Source organism: Scaptodrosophila lebanonensis, unplaced genomic scaffold, assembly GCF_003285725.1.
Source record: "Scaptodrosophila lebanonensis strain 11010-0011.00,11010-0021.00 unplaced genomic scaffold, SlebRS2 tig00000205-arrow-arrow-pilon, whole genome shotgun sequence".
Taxonomy (NCBI): Eukaryota; Metazoa; Arthropoda; class Insecta; order Diptera; family Drosophilidae; genus Scaptodrosophila; species Scaptodrosophila lebanonensis.
This window is the reverse complement of record NW_022060613.1, coordinates 120,715-143,123: the sequence shown is the minus strand read 5'-3', so window position 1 is coordinate 143,123 and position 22,409 is coordinate 120,715. Positions and strand designations below refer to the sequence as shown.

General features: G+C 40.2%; 1 protein-coding gene across 1 annotated transcript; it reads left to right on the top strand.

The window, feature by feature from the left end:
• Nucleotides 1–2,574: 2,574 nt before the first annotated feature.
• LOC115630005 (cadherin-86C-like) lies at nt 2,575–21,536 on the top strand. The gene is made up of 3 exons (XM_030526631.1): nt 2,575–2,659; nt 18,412–18,599; nt 18,654–21,536. Exons 2-3 carry the CDS (start codon nt 18,424–18,426, stop codon nt 21,100–21,102), a joined length of 2,625 nt encoding a protein of 874 aa, XP_030382491.1. The 5' UTR covers nt 2,575–2,659; nt 18,412–18,423; the 3' UTR covers nt 21,103–21,536.
• The last annotated feature ends 873 nt before the right edge of the window (nt 21,537–22,409 follow it).

The window sequence follows — 22,409 nt, the reverse complement described above, 5'->3', positions numbered from 1 at the left end:
TCGGAGGACCCCACCGATCTCCAGGCCTTGACCCCCGACCATTTCCTTACTGGCGGCCCGCTCCTTTCCATTGCCGAACCTGAAATCAAGCAGGAAGCATCGTCCATAATTAACCGTTGGCAACGGCTCAAGGGACTCAACCAGCAATTTTGTCTCCGATGGAAGGACGAATACCTGAAGGAGTTGCACAAGCGCAACAAGTGGAAGCAGCCCCTGCGAGACATTCAGGCAGGGGATCTGGTGGTCCTGAAGGAGGACAACGCCCCATCGCATGATTGGCGGCTTGGCCTAGTCCAAAGAACGTAGCCGGGATCCGACGGAAGGATACGCGTCGTTGACGTCTTAACGTCAAGAGGCCCCATCAAACGACCAGTTGCTAAACTACTTCTACTCCCCGTTCAGGAATCCGTATCCGTGTAGTAGCTACTATGTCTAGTCCCAGCTCCGTGTTGTTTTTTCTATGTTCATGTTTGTGTTTCCACTAATCGTCCAACCTACTCTTTTTCCGCCTCAGCTCCGGCACCCCCCTCGAGATGGCACCACGCAGGACCAGGATGGCGGAGAGCACCCAGCCTCGCGGCGTCAACTCATTCCGTTGCCGCGTATGTCGTGGAGTCCACGCTCTGCGGCGGTGTCGCTGTTTCCACAGGCTGAATCCGGAGAAGCGCCTTCGGGCAGTACTCATTAACAAGTACTGCCCGAATTGCCTGGCCCACGAGCATTCGGGACGATCCTGCAGGAGCCGGGACAAGTGCCGCCGGTGCCAAGGAGATCACCACACGCTTCTCCAGATCGACGAGCGACAGCGGTCGCATTCGCCCTGGCGCTCCTCCTCGTCCCTTCGGACCTTCGAGGTCCGTGTACTCATCGACAGCTACACGCCAAGGAGCAGCATCAACGCTTCCTTTGCGGCCGCCTTGCGTCTGTCCACCAACCAAGACGTCGCCACCGCTGTCGTCCGATCCAGGGCCTTCTCGTCCTTCCGTTTGGATGTCTCCCTCCGCATTGCACCGAATCTTCAACTGCGGACTCCAGAAAGAGCTGTGGAAGGTGCGATCTGAGACGAGTTTGCGACCCTGGTCCTGGCCGATCCAAACTTCTACCGACCATCCACGGTTCCGCTAGTGCTCGGGGCGGACGTGATCCAAGGCTGATCCAAGCAGGATGCCTTCCGGGTCGAGACGGTCGCCCTGTAGCCCAGAGCACCGTGTTTGGCTGGACTCTCTCCGGTGCCTGCCGCCAATGAACGCACTCCAAGCGTCCCCTTACAGCTCACTTCCTGGCTGTGACGTCCCACCTTCAATGCGCCTTTTTTGCAATATATTGCAAGGGGGCGGGATGTTCACGCGAGCAGTAAGGGGTTAAGGGCGGCAGGGTCCAAATTCACCATAGCCGAAACCTCCTCCCACGCGAACGTTTGAGCTGGAGCGCAGCCTCCTCTGGGCTCTAAGTTTAGTTGAAAAACGTACTCGCGTCTTTCCACACCGCAAGTGACCCCAGTGCAGTTCGGTGTACCCTCTACACACATACAAACATTCACATACCATTTGTACATATCACTAAGCACTACCAAACTCTGTACATAAACGTCACAAATAAACCAACACACACAAACTACAACGACCAGCCGTTTTCGTCATTGGGAAGAAAAGGCCCCCTACAAGTATCCAAAAGCCACCCCCCTACACAGTACCATTCTCTCTTTTTATAGCCTGTACCCAAAGGGTGAAAGGGTATACTAGTTTTGTGTGAATGTATGTAACAGGCAGAAAGAGGCGTGGCAGACCCCACAAAGTATATATATTTTTGATCAGGATGACAAGACGAGTCGATATAGCCATGTCCGTCTGTCTGTATGAGCGCAAGGATCTCAGTAAGTACAAGAGCTAGGATAACCAAAATTGGTATCAAGGTTCCTATAAGCCCTAGGCAGATCGGGTTTGTTTATTTTTTCTGATACACCCCCCACTCCCCCGCAATTCGTGTTTTTTTTCATAACTCCCGTAATTTTAAGAATTTGTACTCAGATTTGGCAAATACCTCCAGTTAATGATTATGAGTCCGTATGCCAAGTTTTATCATGATAGGTCAATTCTGAAGAAAGTTATAGCCATAAGTAAAATCGCTGCTCATGCGCTGCCTGCAGCTCTGTCGGCAGCGCTGCCCGCAGCTGTTGTTGTTGTTGCTGCTTTGGTTCAACTTTGTGCTGCATACATACACGCATATAAACACGCATAGGTACGTGATGTAAATGTATGCTGTTTAAACTGAACATAAACATGTATTCTAATTTAATTTAATTAATAAATTTTAATTAATTAATTAATTCATTTTTTTAAATAATTTAATTTAAACAATTTTTTTTTTAATTTTTCCTTTTTGTGGAGAGTACAGGCTATTTTACTGTCGGGCTTGCTCGACCGTAGCGTTCTATCTTGTTTTATTATAATATACTCAACAATTTAAATATTAAATACCATTCTTTCCTTTTTTATTATAATATACTCAACAATTTAAATATTAAATAAATGGAATTGAATAAACTTTTCATTATATTTCCTGTTGTAGGAAAAGAATTGTTAACATCAATGGAGCCCAAGACGATGTTCATCTGATACACGGCAATGTGAAAAATGGAAAACACTCAAAATCTGTTCAGGTAGTGTATTAGAGATGACTGCATTTTACGATGTTCGTCTGTCTCTTTCAATCATTCTTTCTTTCACAGTTTGAAGCACAGATAACATGTCCAGACCGACCATATAATATATGACTATACTCGCAGAACTTGCTAGTCCTTGATGGGCTCAGTATTTTTGCTTATTATAAGTTTATTTACAATATTTCTCTTCCCACACTCACTATAATTTCTAAAGGAGCGGCCAATAGCAAATTACTTTGGTACGTTTCGAGAGCTAGGGCATTGAGTATAATATATACTATGTAAGGCCATACGTAATATGCACGTATATGTACATACATAAATATGTACATAAGTATATGTATGTATGTAGTATGATTAAAAGCATAAATAAAAAAATAAAATAAATTAAAAGCATAATATTTGGTGAACTTATGCAACTGCACAACATATGTGTATAAATGAGCATACATAGCTACAATATTATAATTATTTCTTCTTCGTTTTAAAGAAAATTCCATAAATTCCAAAACACATACTGCTGCGGGCAGAGCTTCGGCAGAGAGTATAATTATGGCTATAACTTTCTTCATAATTAACCTATCGTAATGAAACTGGAATACGTACTCATAATCACTAATTGGAATTTGCCAAAATTCCAAGAATTACAGGAGTTATGGGAAATCACGAATAGCGGGTTAGTGGGGGAAGTTTTACAATAAAAGAAGTGGAGTGGCCCAAGCGCTGCCCGCAGCTGTTGTTGATGTTGATGCTTTGGTTGACTGCGAACATGCTTACACAGATACGAATAGACGCGCATAGACATGCATACACTCACACAGACGCAATTGCTATGTAAATGTGCAATTGTACACCCTTTACGTGAGTTCGAATATCCAGAGAGGTAAAATCGTGTAAAATTTTTTTTTGGATTTTCTTAATTTTTTAAACTTTTACAATTATTCTAAACATATTCAAAATCGACACACCCGACTTTAGCTTTTTACTTGTTTTTCGCTAAAATTGTTGTATATTTTTTTATTATAAGTGAATATCATGCACAATAACTAATGTGTCTGAATATGGGTAGACCTACTAAACGTGCTGCTCATATGAGACATTGGCTTCTAAATGAAACAAACTATGTTAGTGAAAAACGCCTATTTCAACAGAGGAGTCTTGAGAACTTTTCCTAATGAATTCAAATGCAAGACAATCTTATGTGCAGAGATATGAATATCTTCTGTTTTGATTTGTTGAGCTGCGATTCTTGTTGCAGTTTGTTCATCTGACTTTACACCTCTGAGTACGCTGGAATCGTGTATTTTTGCTACACGTATTGTTACGGATGGATTTTCGACTGCATTATACTGAAATTGAATTTCTATTTCACATGATATGATATTTAAATGTACCGGGAGCCTTCGCAGTATATCCGAAACCCATGAACATTTTGTTTGGGGGCCATTGTTAAAACTGGTCTAAATTGAATTGGGACCATTCGGGAAGCACCAGCTTTCAAGTGTTAAAAGAATCATCAACATCGGTTCACCCAGTCGAAAGTTCTGAGGTAACAATAAAAAATAAAGTCAAATTGAGAACGTTCTCTTTGGCAGAACCTAACCAAACACTCATCAAAGTACCATTGAAGTATATTCTTTTCAATAAAAATAAATCATCAATATTGGTTGGAGTCATTTTAAGTTATTCGGAAGCACCAGCTTTGAAATGGTAAAAGAATCATCACAATCGGTTCAACGAGTTGAGTTCACCATTGTAACAAACTTAAAAAAAAACAAGAAAGGAATGCTAAAGTCGAGCAGGCTGAACTCTGAAATACCCTGTACCACCCCACAAAAAAAAAAAATTATTAAAAAATTTAATTTAATGAATTAATTAAATTAAATATAAAATATTCCATACATACATTTACATCATATGCTTGTTTGTGTACTTGTACATATGTATGTGTGCATTACATAATTATGTCTAAGCAGTAACAAATACAGCTGCGGGTACAGCTTGGGCTTGGTTATATGGCTATAACTTTCTTTCTAATCAACCTATCATAATGAAACTTGGTATACAGATATATAATTACTAGATGGATGTTACTACCAAATTTTAGTTCAAAATTCTAATTACGGGAGTTATAAAAAATCGCGAATAGGGGGGAGTATGGAGGTGCATTATTAAAAATGAACAAACTCGCCATTTCTCGAGCTCAGGAGAATCTGGATACCAAATTTGGTTATTCTAGCTCTATTCGTATTCATACAGACAGACAGACGGACAGACGGCCATGGCTATATCGGCTCGGCTTGTCATCCTGATCAAGAATATATAATTGATAGCCTCCTCGTTTTTTGAAGTCGGTTAATTAGGAAATACTCCAATAATAATTCCAGTTTGTATGTTTATGTACATTGTATGTTTTGTATTTGATTGTTGAAAAATACGACGAATTTTGGTGAAAAGCGCATATCTAATGTAATGTTAGCCACATTTGCATGAAATAAATTAATATTTTGCGAAAAAGGGAACACCCTTTAGTGAAGACGCGTTCAGCTTTTTCTTCTGAGTCACTTTTCATATACAAAGTGCTTTCCAAAGTAAACAGGACTTTTTGAATCTAGCGCCCTCTGGTGGCGCTATCTATATGTCGTCTAGTGCGTTAGAATCTGCTATCTTTATCGATTGTCCAGTGAGAATTTCATGACATTTCATCGATTGGAAGTGAGGTTATTGCGTTTTAAGTGTCAAACATACTGACACTGTTATCGGTGCGAAAATGAGCTTCGAACAAAGAGCCAACATTAAATTTTGTTTTAAAATTGGTAAAACTTTTACCGAAACGTTTCAATTGATGGAACAAGTTTATGGCGATGATTGCCTATCCCGTAGCAGAGTGCACGAGTAGTTTCAACGTTTTCAAAGTGGTCGTGAGGACATAAATGACGATCAAGATGTGGGCCAATCAAAATTCATAATTACTGAAAATTCCATCGAAACTGTGCGTGAATTCATCAAAAATCAGCCGAAATCATCATTGAAATTGATAGAAATGGAATTGAACATCTCCAAAACATCGATTTATCGCTTTTTGACCGAACATTTGTGCTTACGAAAGGTTTGTGAACGGTTTGTTCCGCACAAATTGACTGGGGACCAAAAATTGCTCAGAATCCAACATTCGAAGGACATCATTAAAAAGGTAAAAAAGGACAAAAACTTCCTTTACAATATTGTGATTGGTGACGAAACGTAGTGTTTCCAATATGATCCTGAAACGAAACGTCAGAGTGCTGAATGAACGGCACCGGACGAGCCGAAACCCAAAAAATCGCGCATGGAGAAGTCTAAAGTGAAAACAATGCTGATTTGTTTTTATGATTCCAAGGGTATTGTCCACAAAGAATTTGTTCCACCCGGCCAAAACGTTAATGCGGTATTCTACCTAGGAGTTTTGAAGCGTTTGGTGTGCCGTATTCGACGTTTTCGGCCCGAATATCGATCGACGCTTGTGACCGATTATTTGACCAAAAATCACATTTTAACCATTAACCACTCGCCGTATTCACCTGATATGGCACCGTGCGACTTCTACGTTTTCGGAAAAATGCATTTGCCCATGAAAGGAAAACGTTATGCAGACGTAGAGGCCATTCAAAAGGCTTGCACCGTCATAATGGCGGCCATACCGGCCAACGAGCTAAGACACTCGTTAGACATGCTTTTGGATCGTGCAAAAAGCTGTATTGAAGCAGAAGGAGACTATTTTGAATAAAATAAATTGATTTTGCCGAAAAAACCATTTATTCTGTTTTTTTTTTTTTTTAAAGTCCTGTTTACTTTGAAACACACCTTGTATATACCCACTTACAACCAACTGCACACTGATATTTTGGTAAATCAGCCAGGTATTGTTTTATTGTGGATCTTCATTGGTCTGATCATCACGGCGCTCATCAAATAAAACATCTCGTTTCTCAACAATCGTTCTCGCCTCAGGGTCGTACAATCGATAGCCTTTGCCTGCTGCCGAATAGCCAACCATTCGGTACTCATGCCCTTTTGGTTTGAATTTGCCCTTTTCAAGTGCAACCGATAACTTTTAGATGGCTAACGCAGGGCTTATTTCTTGTTCTCGCTTCTATTGGAGTCAGGTTGTTCCTTTTTCGTAGATATACTGCTGTGTTGACTACTTCGGCCCACAAAGACTCGCCCTACTGCATCTCCGTTAATGTGCACTTTACTCTTTCCGCCACTCCGTTCAGCTGCGGGGTATACACCACGGTCAACTACCTTGCAATGGTGTTGCAGGAAGCCGTGGAATGTTGTGTTAACAAACTCGCCTCCATTGTCTGTTCGAATACATTTGAGGTTTTTATCTGTTTGCTGTTTAACCAAGTTTTTGAATACTACGAACTTATTAAACACTTCATCTTTCTTGCGCAAAAAGTAAATTAATAAACGGCTGGACGCCTACATCGACAATTGACTTCGTGTCGAATGGGCCGCATACATCTGCATAAACCAGTTACAACAGCTCTTCGCGATTAGTACTTACCTTTGGAAACGGCTGTACATGTATTTTGGTGAGCATACACGTTTTGCAATTCAAGTTGTCCAGGAAAACAGTTTTTCCAATACTGCACTTTTTCACGGAGCAGTTGACGGACATAAAGCTGCCATTCTGTTTCGGTACATACAGTATATCTGACAGTTCAGTCCGTAACTTCACCTCTCCTCTTCCTTTGGCCTACAAGAACCCAGAGTTAGCTAAACCGATCACTTCAGTTGTAACGACGCCCTGCGATTTGCAGCATCCAACCAGGGAGTCGCTACGAACGAGAGTACAGTAGATGCAAAGGTTGTAAGTGAAGTTGTAAGTTTAGTATAAGGGTACGAACATAGGAAGCGCTAAGACGAACTGAAGCCAAAGACGAAACTGAAGATGAAAAACTGTGCACAAGCAAACATATGAATTTGCTCAAAATATTTCAAAATGCATGCGAAGACGAAGATGAAAATGATGCTGTCAGCTTCAAATCGTCCGGTACTAATTTTGAAGACGAATCGTTGCTTTTTGTTGTTGTTGCTTTTGTTTAGAGCTGGAAAAACATCGATGTTGTTGGGGAAAGAACATCGATTTATCAATGCATAGTACCTTTACTAACGAATTTTCAATAAGATTTCATTTTGCACGTATGGCATTTCATTTTTATTTATTTATTTATTTATTTATTTATTTATTTATTTATTTATTTATTTATTCCTAGTGCTACAAGAATGATTCTTATAAATTAATGCACTAGTCACATTAATTAAATTTCCTTAGATATTATTAAAATTCAAGTGATTTCATTAGCGTACTTAACCTATTTATATTAGATACATTTTAATTATACATAAATTTAAAGTGTATTTGGTTCTTATTATTAATTATTTATTATTATTTTATAATCTGAACAAAAATGTTGCCTACTGAGTGTAAATGTATTAATATTGTGCCCTTACTTTATTTCATTTAGGTATTTTCTTGATAGTGCGCATGAATTCTATTTCTAAAATGCGTTTCATTGCTGATTGTTTTTAAGCCATGCGGTAACTCGTTCCACAGACGAACAGCAAATATAAAAAAGTGTTTTTCGGAACAAGATAATCTATATCTTATGCAGACTATATTATTTGTTCTTCTTGAAGAGGTAAATGAAATTTTGTCATACAAATAATTCGGCTCTTTTCGAGTAATGGTTCTGTGTATAAAAATTAGGGTCCTAAGTTTAATCCAGGAGTTAAGAGTCAAGTTAAAAATTAGTTTTGCGTATTCCGTTATGGATTCTCTTCTTTTAATATCAAAGACATAACGTGCAATGCTGTTAAAGGCTACTTTTAGTTTGTTCTGGCTTACGGCGTCACAGTTTCCGAATAATTCTACTCCATAAAATAGTGAGGGTATCAAGTATGTCTTAGCAATAAGTAGCTTGAGTTTGGCTGGGAGGAAATTCTGCGTCAAAAAGAGAAACCTAAGTGCACTATACGTTCTTCCTACAGCATTATTAACATGATTGTGCCATGATAGTGTCTCATTAATGATTATCCCCAAATTTTTTGCCTGCCTTACGTATTCAATATGTTTGTCTTTCAGTTGTAATTTCTCTAGATTAAGTAAGTTAATTTTCTTTTTATAAATTACCAGGCATTTAGATTTTTCCGGATTGACTTCCAGACCATTTATTCTCGCCCATTCACTGATTTTCAACAGATCGTCATTACAAGCACGTACACATTCTTTTAATCTATCTAACGGACGACTAACATACAACTGAACATCATCTGCATACAAGTGAATATCGCAGTTTGACACAGAACATGGAAGGTCATTAACATAAATAGAAAATAGCAGGGGCCCTAGCACTGAACCCTGTGGGACTCCACGTTTTATTAACAGAAAAGACGAAACACTACACGAGGTGACGACTGCTTGATGGCGACAGGACAGGTATGATTGGACTAGATGTATAGCGGAGTCAGAGAAGTTATAGAGTCTTTCAAGTTTGGTGCAGAGTATGGTATGATTTACTGTGTCAAAAGCTTTTGAGTAGTCAAGAAGGGTCAAAAAAGTTACCATACTGTTGTCCATTTGCTCACGAATGTCCTCTGTAATTTTTAATATTGAAGTTATACAACTTCTATTTTTCCTGAAGCCCGATTGTTTGTCGCTTAATAGTGAGTTTGTTACCATGAAGTTAGTAATTTGGTTTGTCATCAGGTGTTCAAATGCTTTTGAGAGGAACGGTAGTATGGAAATAGGCCGAAAATCATTGCCTCCCTTAGGTATTGGCATTATTTTCCCGAATTTCCATTTATACGGAAAGCACGAGGTTGTAAACACTGAGTTAAAGATATATGTTATATGCGTTAAAAGTTTGGGGAGTAGCAATTTTAAAAACTTAGGATGAATTTCATCGAGACCAACCGCATTGGACTTCACCTTGAGGATAGAATCTAAAACATCACATTCACGTACACACATAAAACTAAAACTAATATCACAGTTTAGTAGCGAAGTATGGTTCGCGTACGCATTTTCGAGAACTTCAGGTACTGCTAAATCTACAAACTTATTGTTAAGCTCATCGACATCTACGTCAAGGTTTACGGAGGGTTTGGATTTTCCAATCCCTACCTTTTTTATTTCCGACCAGACCTGACTTGATGACAGGGCTGATGTAAATTTGGCTGAGTAATGGGCACGCTTAGCATTTATGATTTTCAGCCCAACTATTTTTCTGAGTTTCCTATAATGCAAAAGGTGAGCCGTGGTCTTATCGTTTCCACTTATTGAAAGCATGATCTCGTCGTATTATTGCATAACCAATTTCTCTACTAAACCATTCGTTTTTAACAGGCTTAATTACTTTTAGTCGCAGCGGTACAAAACTATTATAAAGGTGCTGAAAGTGTTCATTAAAAAGTTCAAGCTGCTCGTCTACTGTGGGTTTTGTATATATCTCGTCAAAGATTATGGTATCGCAGTAATCAAAGAGTAGCCTAATGTCAATATTCCTAAAGTCCCTATAAGTGATTGTATGGTTATTTTGATCTAGGTAGATATCATACGTCAAAAAAATCATGTCATGTTTGGAGAAAGCTGGTGCTGAGAGCTGGTCAAAAAGAATCGCTTTATTGGTGTCATTAACAAAGAATACGTCAAGGAGGGTATTACAGGTGTTGGAGAAATGTGTAGGTAAAACAGTATTTACCAATCTCATGCCCAAACCGATCATATCATCTTTTAGGTGATGCTCGATTAGCATATTGCTGTTAAAATCGCCAGCCAGGACAATATTGTTATATTTTATAGACACTGCGGAAAAGGTATCCAAAAAGTCTCTGTAGTCCGTGTGTCTGTTAGGTCTATACGTACATCCGACAAGGATGCTTTCAATATTTTTGCGGCCTGATATTTGCAGAAACAAATATTCCAGATTGCTGCCCAATGGCTGGTTGCTAATCACCTGGCATTTAAGACTATTTTTAACATATATGGCCACACCCCCCGCATGCCCCTCACGGTCAGAACGATAGACATTATACCCATTACAACATACATATTGATCATTAAGACTAGAGACAAACCACGTTTCAGACACACACACTACATCTACATTAGAATTGACAAACAAAGATCTAAACTCGTCCATTTTATTCACTAGACTTTGTGCGTTGAGGTGACAAATATGAAGACCCTTCTTTTGCTTACATAGAACCCGAATAATGGAATGACTGTTCGCTGTGGAAGCATATCTTAAGTTATCTTGCATGGAGTCCAAAAAACAATCAAACGCCCACGCATTATACAGAGATCAAGAGCACTTACAGATGATCTGCACACTATTATTACATTTACATTTACAAGAAAACGAATAATGAAAAAATTATTTATCCAAGAATTAGACCTAAAGCTTATATTATTGTTAAAAGCTAGCATATGTTTACAGGGCAGAAATTCAGGCAGTGGGAGAGCGAAATCCACGCTCATTATAATGAGCGAGCTGTAAAAGCTCGTCCCTGCTTTGTATGGGCTGCGCACTCTCGTTCTCCCTAAGCTTCACGTGCACTATGCCTCTGCGTGAGAACACAGCAACAAATCGTTTCTGTTTTTTAAGCTTTTCGCCTCTTTAAAGATTATGTAGCTTTCTCTTGTAAGCTGCTCATTGATGTATATGGGGGCTAGAGAATCAAAGCCCAGCATTTGCAAGCTTAGTGTTTTGTTGCTTTGCCGACGGTAGGCTGCGGCTGCCTTCAGCAACGTGGTTTTTTCATATAAATTTTCAAATTTAATAATTATATCGGGATCAACATTCGAAACCTGTTTATTTCTTGGACGAAAAATTTCCCGTATCCTAGGCGGTGGTGTAATGTTTAAGGCGAAACAGAGGGAGTGGTATAAGGTACGTACATTTTCGCCCTCCATGTGTGGGACTCCATGTATGCGCAGGTCACAGGCAGCATTGACATTGAGCTGCGCAGCAAGCTTTGCCTCCAGCACTCCAACCCGCTCCCTCAATGAAGACAGCTCTCCGACCTCGCGCTCCATGGTATTCACCCTCTCATGAAGCTGATCCACCCTCTCATGTAGTTGCTTCATTTCCGCAGCCATACGGTCGAAACGCTCCAGCAGAACGTTTAGGATGCGCTGCTCAGCATCTCCCATATTGGCAGTGATGAGGCTGGCCTGTTCCTCAAAACGGAGACTTATCAACGCCATAATTTTAGACGATATAGCCTCTGACTGGCGGCCCTCCTTAAGGTCAGTGACTGTGTTTTCTCGTGCGCGTTTGTTGGGTTGCGGTGCCATGATGTTCAGTGTAAGTTTTTCGTTTATGTTTTATTGAGTTATTTGTTGAGCGCTGATGAGTGATTGTTGAGTGTTGAGTGCTTTGTTGAGCGCTGATGCAAATATGCAGATATGTTAATAACTCAGTGCCTCGGTGTTGGTATTGATATATGTGTTTGTATAGTTTTCGCGCTTCAAAAGAACTTTTATAATTAGTGATTTTATTAAAGATTCCTTTAATTTATTTGATCACTAGCAGTTTCTATGAAGAACGAAATTGAACTTCTGTACATAAAATGTACAAGAGTATATTAGGCTTGCGGGAGCTGAAAATGTAACAGGCAGAAGGAGGCGTGGCAGACCCCACAAAATATATATATTCTTGATCAGCATGACAAGACGAATCTAGCCCTGTCTGTCTGTCCTTCTGTCCGTATGAACACCTGGATCTCAGAGACTATAAGAGCTAGAGACACCAAATTTTGCACAAAGATGCGTTATATGTGTACGCTGTGCAAGTTTGTTTTATTTTTTTGATTTTCCCCCCCACTTCCCCCCTATGGAGGTTTTCCCGATTTTCCATTCGTATAATCGCCTATATCTAAGAGACTATAAGACCTACGGACAGCAAATTTTAGTCCCAGATGCCTTATGAGAATACGCAAAAAATATGTGTTTTGGTATTTCCCTCCCTTCCCCCTCTGCCATGCAAATCGCAATTTCTCTCTCTAACTCCCGTAATGCTTGGAATTTCAAACTAAAATTTTGTAAATACCCCCAGTTAGAAATTATGTGTCCGTACGTCAAGCTTCATCATGATAGACCGATTTAACAAGAAGTTATAGCTATAAATATAGTTGCTGCTGCAGCGCTGCTCAAGCGCAATGCAATGCAAGTGCAGTTCCTCGGCGGAACTATGCTCAGTGCAGCAACCAATGCAGAATTAGGTAGGAAGGTAGGTAGGTGCGGCAGCCAGGCCTCACTTAGGCCTTAGAAGTTGGCCCGTTGTGTTACCACTTCCCAAACACCCGTGATTAGCTGCATGTCTGCGCAAGTATTACATCCATCCAGCTGCCTGGATGAACTTTAAGATGTCTATCGGCGGGTTACGGTTTCATCCTCTTCCACGTCTCTGCAGAAGTCGTTGTAATAGAGTCCTAGTCTGGCGGCATGGGTGTCGACCAGCCAATGCTCCGTGATGGCTCTGACTACGGCTGAGCATTGGCTTCTGCTCAGTTTGCAGAGCTCTGAAGATCGCTTCTTGTTACGATTGGGCCACGTCTGACGTGCAATTTTAGGAGTCTATATCGCTGGTCCACATTTGATTACCAACAGAATCAAAGTGGTTCCGAACTGACAGTTTACAGGTGGCCATCGGTATACCGACGCTCTCCTTGTCTGGAAGGAGGGAGGCGGTGGTACCGTGTCTTGCCAGTTCGTCGGCTATGCAATTTCCCTCGATATCCCTATGGTAATACTAATACCGCCAAATGAGGTAGACTGAGAGCTGTGCTGCCATCTCATGAAGAGATTTGAGACAGTTGTGAACTGACATCGAGTTCAGTATTGGCATTTGGGTATTTTATTGCCGCTTGGATATCCGAGTATATACAGATTTCTCTGATGTCTGTGACTGGGCTTGGCAGTATTAGAAGAGCTTCTTGAATAGCTAAGATTTCCGCTTGAAACACACTGCAGTGATCCGGTGACCTGAAGGTTTTTTCGATGCCAAGTTCTTCGCAAAAGACGCCTCCGGCTACGCGGTTGTCTAATTTAGAACCGTCTGTGTAAATTTTGATTGAATTCGTGGGGCCTGGAGGGCCGGAATTCCATTCTTCCCTAGAATGATGGTGTGAAAGGGAGAGTGGGGATACTCTTCGGGGATACAGTAGTCAGTGACTGAGAGGATTGTGTCATTTCCTCTCAGGATTTTCGCATGACCAATAGATTCATCTGACCACTGGTTGGTTCCTCTCATGCAGAACCGCCAACGTGGCGTTCATCTTCCTCATGAAATTGTTAGTTCAGCCTGTCGTTGAACTTTGTTTATTCTCTGAAGAGACGATTTTTTTGTAAGTGATGGCCACCATATAGAGACTCCATATAAGAGTATGGGTCTGATTATTGCAGTGCATAGCCAGTGGATTACATAAGGGGCCATGCCCCATTTCAGTCCAATGGATTGCCTGCAGGTATAGAGTGCGATTGTTGCTTTTCTCACTCTGTCTTCAATGTTCAAGTTCCAGTCCAGCTTCCTATCCAGTATCAAACCTAGATATTTGGCTGAGCTGCTGAAAGATAGTGGAACCCCATTTAGGGGACGAAGAGGATGAATTTTATATTTTCTAGTGAATAACACCAGCCCTGTTTTGCTGGGGTTCACACTTAGGCCACTTGACGTCGCCCAAGTTGACAGTGTGCTAATGCATCGGTCATGAGTTCGCACAGAGTTTGAAGGAATTTAACCGAGAAGAAGATGCTTACGTCATCTGCGTATGCTACAGCTCCGCATCCTCCTATTCCTTCCAAGGATCGTAGGAGTGTGTTGACCGCCACGTTCCATAGGAAGGGTGACAGGACGCCGCCCTGAGGCGTTCCGTTACTTACATACCTGGATATCGTGGACAATCCCAGTGTAGACTCGATGTACCGCCTGATGAGAAGCTTACCAGTTCTTCAATGGACTTGTCCATTCCCAGGTGTGTAAGTGAGCTTGTGATGGCGCTAGGAGACACATTGTTGAAAGCACATTCTATGTCCAAGAAGGCGGTAAGGGTGTACTGTTTGGTGTTGAGGGCTTTTTCGATGCCCGAACTCACAGCATGGAGTGCCGGAAATGATGAGAGACTTATCGGTCTGAAATCTTTTGGAGTAGTTTGCTAAGCTTTACCTGGTTTGGGTATGAATACCACTCTTGATATAAGCCAATCTTCTGGGATATTCCTTGTCAGGAAGATTTTGTGAAAAATATATGCCAACCATCTGATGGCAGTATTTCCTGCGTGAATTAGCTGAGCCGGAATAATGCTATCCGGCCCTGCAGATTTGAAGGGCTTGAAGCTTTTTATCGCCCACCTGATATTATTTTTAGATAATAGATCGGGCGGCGTTTGAGCTGGACCAGCGCTTGACGCACTGCTGGTCACTTTAGTGTTTATGAAACTAGGAAAATGGGTACCTAGAAGCAACTCTAGTTACTCTTGACTCGAGCTCGTCCAAGTCTTGTCTGGCTTCTGAAGGTAACCCAGTGTTGATGGAGTTTTTGAGAGAACTTTCCTTAACCTTGCGGCGTCGGAGGTGTTCTCGATATCTGGGCAGCAGTTCTGCCACGAAGATCGATTAGCTTGTCTGGGTATTTTCTTGTACTCTGACAGGCCCTGTTTGTATGCACACCAGTGTTGTTCTCCCCCTTGGGATCTGGCTGCGTTGAAGAGCGTCCTGGCCTTTTTTCTTGACTCACTGACTTGTGGAGTCCACCAGGAAGGCTTCAGTTTTCCCCTTGGTTTCCCAATGGGGCATGATTTCTGCAGCGCGATTTCGCACGCTGCAGTGAATTTATATATTAGCGTCGAGGTGAATTTGACTGTGTATGGGGGTTAGTCTGGTAATATATAACTTAGGTGATTAATGTACGAGGACCAATTTGTGCGGATTCCTGGTCGTGATTGGTCTTTCGTTCTTTAGAGATACTTCGAATTCAATGTATCTGTGGTCTGAGAAGAAGTGTTCCGGTAGAACTCTCTACTTGGATATACGATTGTAAAGTGCGTCTGACGTCAAAGTAAGGTCAAGAAGCTGGCTTCGGGTCCTAATCACAAAAGGTGGATCTGATCCAACATTGCCTGTGCTTTTAGCTGCAATCAGCTTATACTCCTTCGTCCCCAATCCTCTACAAGCCTAAAGTTCCTGAATGAGGACTATGTCGATGTCGTCTTTACTCAGACGATGTAGTAGAATGCAGAATTAACTCTTAGTGAAAACCTTTCATTGAAATGTTCCGCCAAGAACACACAAAGATTCTTCGTCTCCACCCTGGGGTTCCTATCCACACAGTTTATCACATATCAGCTGCTACTTCACAAAGAACTACACAGTAAAGTAAAACTCCAGTAACGTATTTACGGACTAAGACTCTCTTTTCACCTTCCAGGTCACTGCAGCGTTGGCCAATCGGAGTGTGCGCAACGACTGCAATTTAGCAAATGAGTTCACCTTGGACTGCAAATCGTTAAGAAGATGGCTAGGTGTTTAGTCGATCCCTGCAATTTCAGAAGCCAGAGCTCCTGCATTACAATTTTTGCCATAATATTAACATAATAACAGGGCATAGCAAACCTAGTGGGTTATATAAAAGAGAAATAGAATATAAGAATTCCCGTTTTATAAATTCTTAGGCACTATCATGCCAGAAATGGTACCGCGTTCGTACCATATGTTACTCTCTTTAATTGGTATATTTGTTCTAATTTATTTTACAATTAAATATTGTGTATGTTAAGAGGCCCTCAAGGGCAAAGTATGTCACTGTCTTAATGTACGCCTAGGTAGGATACCTTGTCGGCTTGTGAAATGTGTGCCAGGCTGCAAACAATATCTTCCCAAATTTCTGTGAATTAGCTAAATATGTTATTCACCTGGCACCACTAATGTTATGGTTCGCAACATATCCTTAGTTTTCATTGAAACTTCTTTGAATACACACCCTGCACAACAAGTACTACGTTAAATACTGCAAGAGATGTGATGCAATTCACCTGTTCGATCGTTAAATGTTGTATTCGAAAACCAAATTGGTGCAGAAGCATTGTGTTGAGCATTTTGAGGCATTTCAGGCTAACGCGCAGGCAGTAACAGCTTTGGAAGACAGGATTGTCAGCCTTTTGGAATTTACGTCGATGGGTGTGTCTTATGTTTTCACAGCTTAGGAATCATCACTCTGATCGACTTCTTCTACATTCTCATGAAATATCCATTGCGTTGAAAAGCTTGCAGATGCATAAAAACGTATACCTATGGACTTCGATGATAATTTTCTGAATTATTTAATCGAAACCAGGCGAATTTCTAAGCTTCATAATTATACTCGGCTTGAATTAAATGTGTTCTAACGGCCCCAATAAATTGGTAATTGACGAAGACGTAACACATATCACTGCGAATCCAGCTTCCAGTGAGGCTCCGTAATGGTATAACTGATTCGATTGAAGCGCCTTATTTCAGTGAACTCTCCACAATATATGCTTTTTGCTCGGGGGAGAGAGTTGCTCTATGTACTGAAGTTGAGGATTCGATTCGTATATCTTGGACGCCTTGCTGAGCCTGCGAGTAGCTTCTTTCAGTCTGTACTTTGTACCGCAGTCCCCGCTTTTCCAGGTGTTCACTTCTCAATTTGTTCTGATGTGGCTCGACTTTGCAGATGTCCCTTGCAGTGTTGAGGCGGCAAGTAGTACAGACGTAAGTGTATCTGACGAATGGTAACAATAATCCTGGTGACTGCGTAATCAATAAGTTTTGACATTTTTTGAGCAGCTGCTGGAAAGCTTGTCAAACTTGTGAAGTAATTTCATTCCCGCCTTGTACAGCTGTTTCCCTTTAGAGCTAGCGCCTCAAAACGGTATCGTTTATGGCGATCATCATGGGATCGCACCTACGCTGCCCAAGTGGCAAGCTGTGAGCTGGAAAGCCTTAGCGGTACCGAGCTCTTCTTTTTTAACCATACTAGTAGATGGTTGAAAGGATGTTGGACAAAGATATAACATTGTCCACTAAATTATCGAAGGGCCAAACAAAGCGTTCTCAATCGGAATATTTGCCACTAAATTTCGGATACCTCATTGATCGAAGTTTCCTGCTATGAGATAGTCCCCTCATTGCATTTTTTATCTGAGCACTACCCTGAACTGTGAACGCTAGATAAACTTCTTAAAATCCAAGCCCAATCCAGTGAGGCACGAAGTCCGAAAATCACGTGCAGGACGCATCCAATCACGAAAACAATTAAACGATGAACGAAACCTACAACGAAAAGTTACGTTCATATACATACAATGCAAACAATACCTATGCTAGCTCACAGCATCACAAGAGAATATAAGGTGATTTTATAGTTGCTATACGCGCACTGCGCACTTTATAACTTCTCGCATTTTTCAATTCAACTTCGACAATTTCAACTTTTACTGGACAAAGGGTTTTTCTTCATTACGATACAAATTATTGGGATATAAAGTTGTTACTTGGAGGTCTGCTCTTCTCAATGAAATGAAATAAGTGCAAGCTCTACGCTTCCTACCTTCCCGAAATCAGAAAAAACTAATTATATTAAAAATAAAATCGAGAGTTTAAATTAAGCTATATAATATTAAAAATCTGGTTAACACTGACTACCTAATCATACTATTTTGATCACTTTTGAACCTTTCAGGTTGCCGAGTGGATGGGAAGACGCGAAGCATGGTCAACGGAGAAACCATCAGATTTACAAACTAAGCCTACTCGATGGGAATACCAAGATGGCCGTGAAACAGTAGATCTGTATCACCGCAAAATTGATAACTTGGGTAATAAGGAAATGTACTCCGCAGGCCTTCACCAGAAACATGTTTACAATAAGTAAGTTAAAATTTATAAAAATGTTGCCAATAATTGATTTTTTGCGATTTTTAGAAACAGTAGAACGACAGCTGACCGTACTTATATTGATGTCCATAATCGTAAAACTGACTTGATAACTGATGGTGACCCATACATTCAGGATGATTTTGGACACCGACACTTAGAAAACAATGTAGTTCACTTTGCAGAAAACGAAATAAATAAAGAAAACAAGCACGCTCGCCAAGTAAATTTCGACCGAATGAAACACGACGATGATTCAATGCGCAGGCATGAAATAGAGCGAGGAAGCGATATATGTACCAACACAGAACAAATCAGCTTTCAAAACAAAGAAGAACTGTTTACTAAGAACGGAAATGTTGAAATTTTACAACTTAGGACCAGAGATAGGATGAGGAGTCGCACTGTTTTAGACGAAGAAAACACGTACGCCAATATTCCAAATAATTCATCCACTAACTTAACACAGCCACATCTTTTAATGGTAGATAACATGGGTAAAGAGATTCTTATGCGACGCTTTATAGAAGAACAGCCCGATGGCAAGCAGATAATACGAGAGCACTACCAAATTGTGCCTGGTGATACGTACATAAAGTCAATGCCTAATGAAATAAAACAGGCATCGATAGTAAAAATGGAAGAAGATACATTTAATTTAGGAAAATCGGGACCCAATAGTATTATATACTCACAAACAGAGCCCGAAATCAAAATCACACAGACACCACCGTCTCAGGCTATCGATACTATAACGCACATACATCCCACTGCGTCAAATATAACCATGACTCATAAGCTAGAAAAATCTCTAAATACGCAAAACGCTCTTCTTCGTCAAATTCTATTAGAGAAGACTAAATTACCAAATAAATCTGCTCAACACGAAATAACTTTAGAAACGCAGAGTCTTCCAGGTCAATCAAGTGTCATAGCCATAGCTACTCAAACGGATTGCGAAGCCGGTACTCAAACAGAAACCGTGCACAATTTAATGCAGAGCACCTTTGGTAAATTTGAAGTAATGCCTTCGCGAAGGCGAGCGCGAAGTGAGAATGATGATTTTATGTCTGAAAATTCCAAAGGTGTATATTATATAAAGCGCCGAATTAAAACATGTACCCGAAATCGGGTAGATCCGCACCAAAAAATATTAATTGTAGAAGACTTGAGGCGTAAACTTCACAAACCAACGAGGAAGGAAAACAATATTAATAAATACGTGAATGAACTAGGTGAAAAAAGTCATAGAACCGACTTACATAAGGAATCCAATGCATCCTTCAAGTCACAATCACTAAATCGAGAAATTCTAATGGAAATAACTGATTCGTTCAGCGCCTCTGCAAGTTCGGACGAGCAATATTATGAATACTCCGGGGAAGAGCAGGATGAAAATGATATTATATACTCTAGCGACTCAGATGCCAATGAAATTGTGATCCGAGAAAACAAATACTTACCCAGATCTATTCGCAACCGAGAGATGGAGAAATATTATGTTGATGATGAAAACAACTATCATTATAAAAACGAAATAAATAAAAAATCACCTAACGACGTTAAAATTCATTCGTGTTCAGAGCCGGAAGTACGGGAAAGATTATCACGCCTTGACCATTTTAGACACACGTTACGCAAGAAAAACTTTCATCAAAGCCCAGTATCTAAATTAAAAAAAAAAATTTGTAAAATTGACACGAACCCAAATACAAAAAACACTGAGATACCAAGTTCTAAGCATTTATTCAATGCTCGTAGCCACCCAGGTGAAAATGAACCAAAATATATGGAGAATAAACCCTTTTCAAATGACCGCACTTTAACTGAGTCTTCGAAGTTGCACAATTTAACCAGAAAAAAAATATTGTCCTCAGAAAAACTTGACCTTAAAACATCTAAAAGCATCAAACCTACACATGCCGCACATAAAAATAGAATTCAAAAACGAACAGAATCCAGCTCTCACCAAACACATAATGGAAACCGAATGCTAAAGGAAGATAGAGATGCGAATAGGCGAAACAGACCAAATGTTAAAAGGGATACAAGCCATCCTTTACTGCAACATTCAGAGCATCGATTCGAGCGAGAGAACGCGCCGGATATTCCACCACCACCCACAAAGCTACCACACTACATGTACCCAGAAACACCACCATATGCAACCAGATTAAAAAAGGATGAAGAAATTAAACAAAAACCATCACCTATCAAAGAAAATGAAGTAAAAGTTTCTAACTCGCATATAAATGTCTGCAAAGAAGACCAAAACTGTCTAACGGAAATCAATGCTCCTAAACACGACCAAATTAAATTAAATGTTTCCAAGCTAGAGGATGATCATGATTCAGGTATAGCAATGAATTCACTATTGAATAGTATGGGTCGTCGAAATCCTATAACTGAAAAGAAAAGTGTATTCTCTATTGCATATGATGATATAAGCCGCGTGAAAAAAATTACATCTGGAGCGGAATCTCCGCATTACTCATAGTGAAAGTTCTCCCCTCTAGCAGAGCAAGATCGCGGTTGCTATTAAATTATCTGTTTCACTGAAACATCAAATGACTTGCTGTTGCTGCTTTGGTTCAACTTTGTACTGCATACATACACGCATATAAATACGCAGAGACACGATTCTGATGTAAGTGTATGCTGTTGAAACTGTACATGAACATGTCTCCACTTTTTTTATATACATACAAGTATGTTAGTTTTCATTTCAAAGTATGTCCCGCTCTTTTAATTCGATTATTCAGTCACAACATAAATGTGATAACTATGTTTTTAATTTTAAGCAGATAAGCAACAAGTGGAGAAGAAAAAGTCGGATGCCCCGACTTTGAAATACTTCGTACATATATGTAGAATAATTATAGAAATTACATCCGTCACGCCGCCTTCTGCCAATTGCATTTTTCACCTCCCGCAAACCTAATATACTCTTGTGAATTTTATGTACGGAGTATAAAAATCGAACAAAGTGTACTGTACTCCTCTAATTAAGATTTATTCAACACAACTCAGAATGCAACAACTGAAAGCAGAAACAAAAATTGTTTAATATAAATTTTTACATCAACTAATATGTATTAAAGTATTAATAATAAAAAAATTATAAATGCAAATAATTTTGACTTTATTTATGTATTATTATACATACATACGAGTATAGTTAAGACATTCGGTTAGGTTAAATCGGTAGACCACTGGTGGCACTCCCTCATGGAGTGGGTTGTACCTTGGTGTTTTAGGTTATTTTTTGCTGGTTATTAATCTTACGTGAACTTCCAACAGTTTTTTTTAACGTTTTGAGCAGGAATGAAATGAGATAAACTTGTCCATAGTAACCGTAGGCATACTTCGTATATCAGGAGCACTCTTGGAGCCTATCTCTCGATTCTTCAAACTGGAAATATCCCATCCAATCCAGCGAACTTGTAGTTTTCAAATGAGTCCAAGGCCCATCCAACATTTTCCAGTGGACCTAACTCCAGAGATAGATCTATTAGCGTTGTTCAGATGTTTTGGATTCTTATCTTTTCATGCTTGTTTACGACGGTATCTTCTGTGCAGCCCAGAAAGTGCGTCTCAATTAGCGAACGCTATTTCGCTTCTGCTTCCCCGCTGCGCCCCTGCTGGTATTCGTCCAGATACTATATTCTGTTCTATATTGTGTCTGTATGCTTGGCTGGATCAAGAGCAGCTTCCTGAATCATACGGAGTTGGAGTTCAAATCATTTAAAGTTATATTTACTAAATAGAGATGGTTTTTTGGATCGTAGAATGAAATCATTGGAA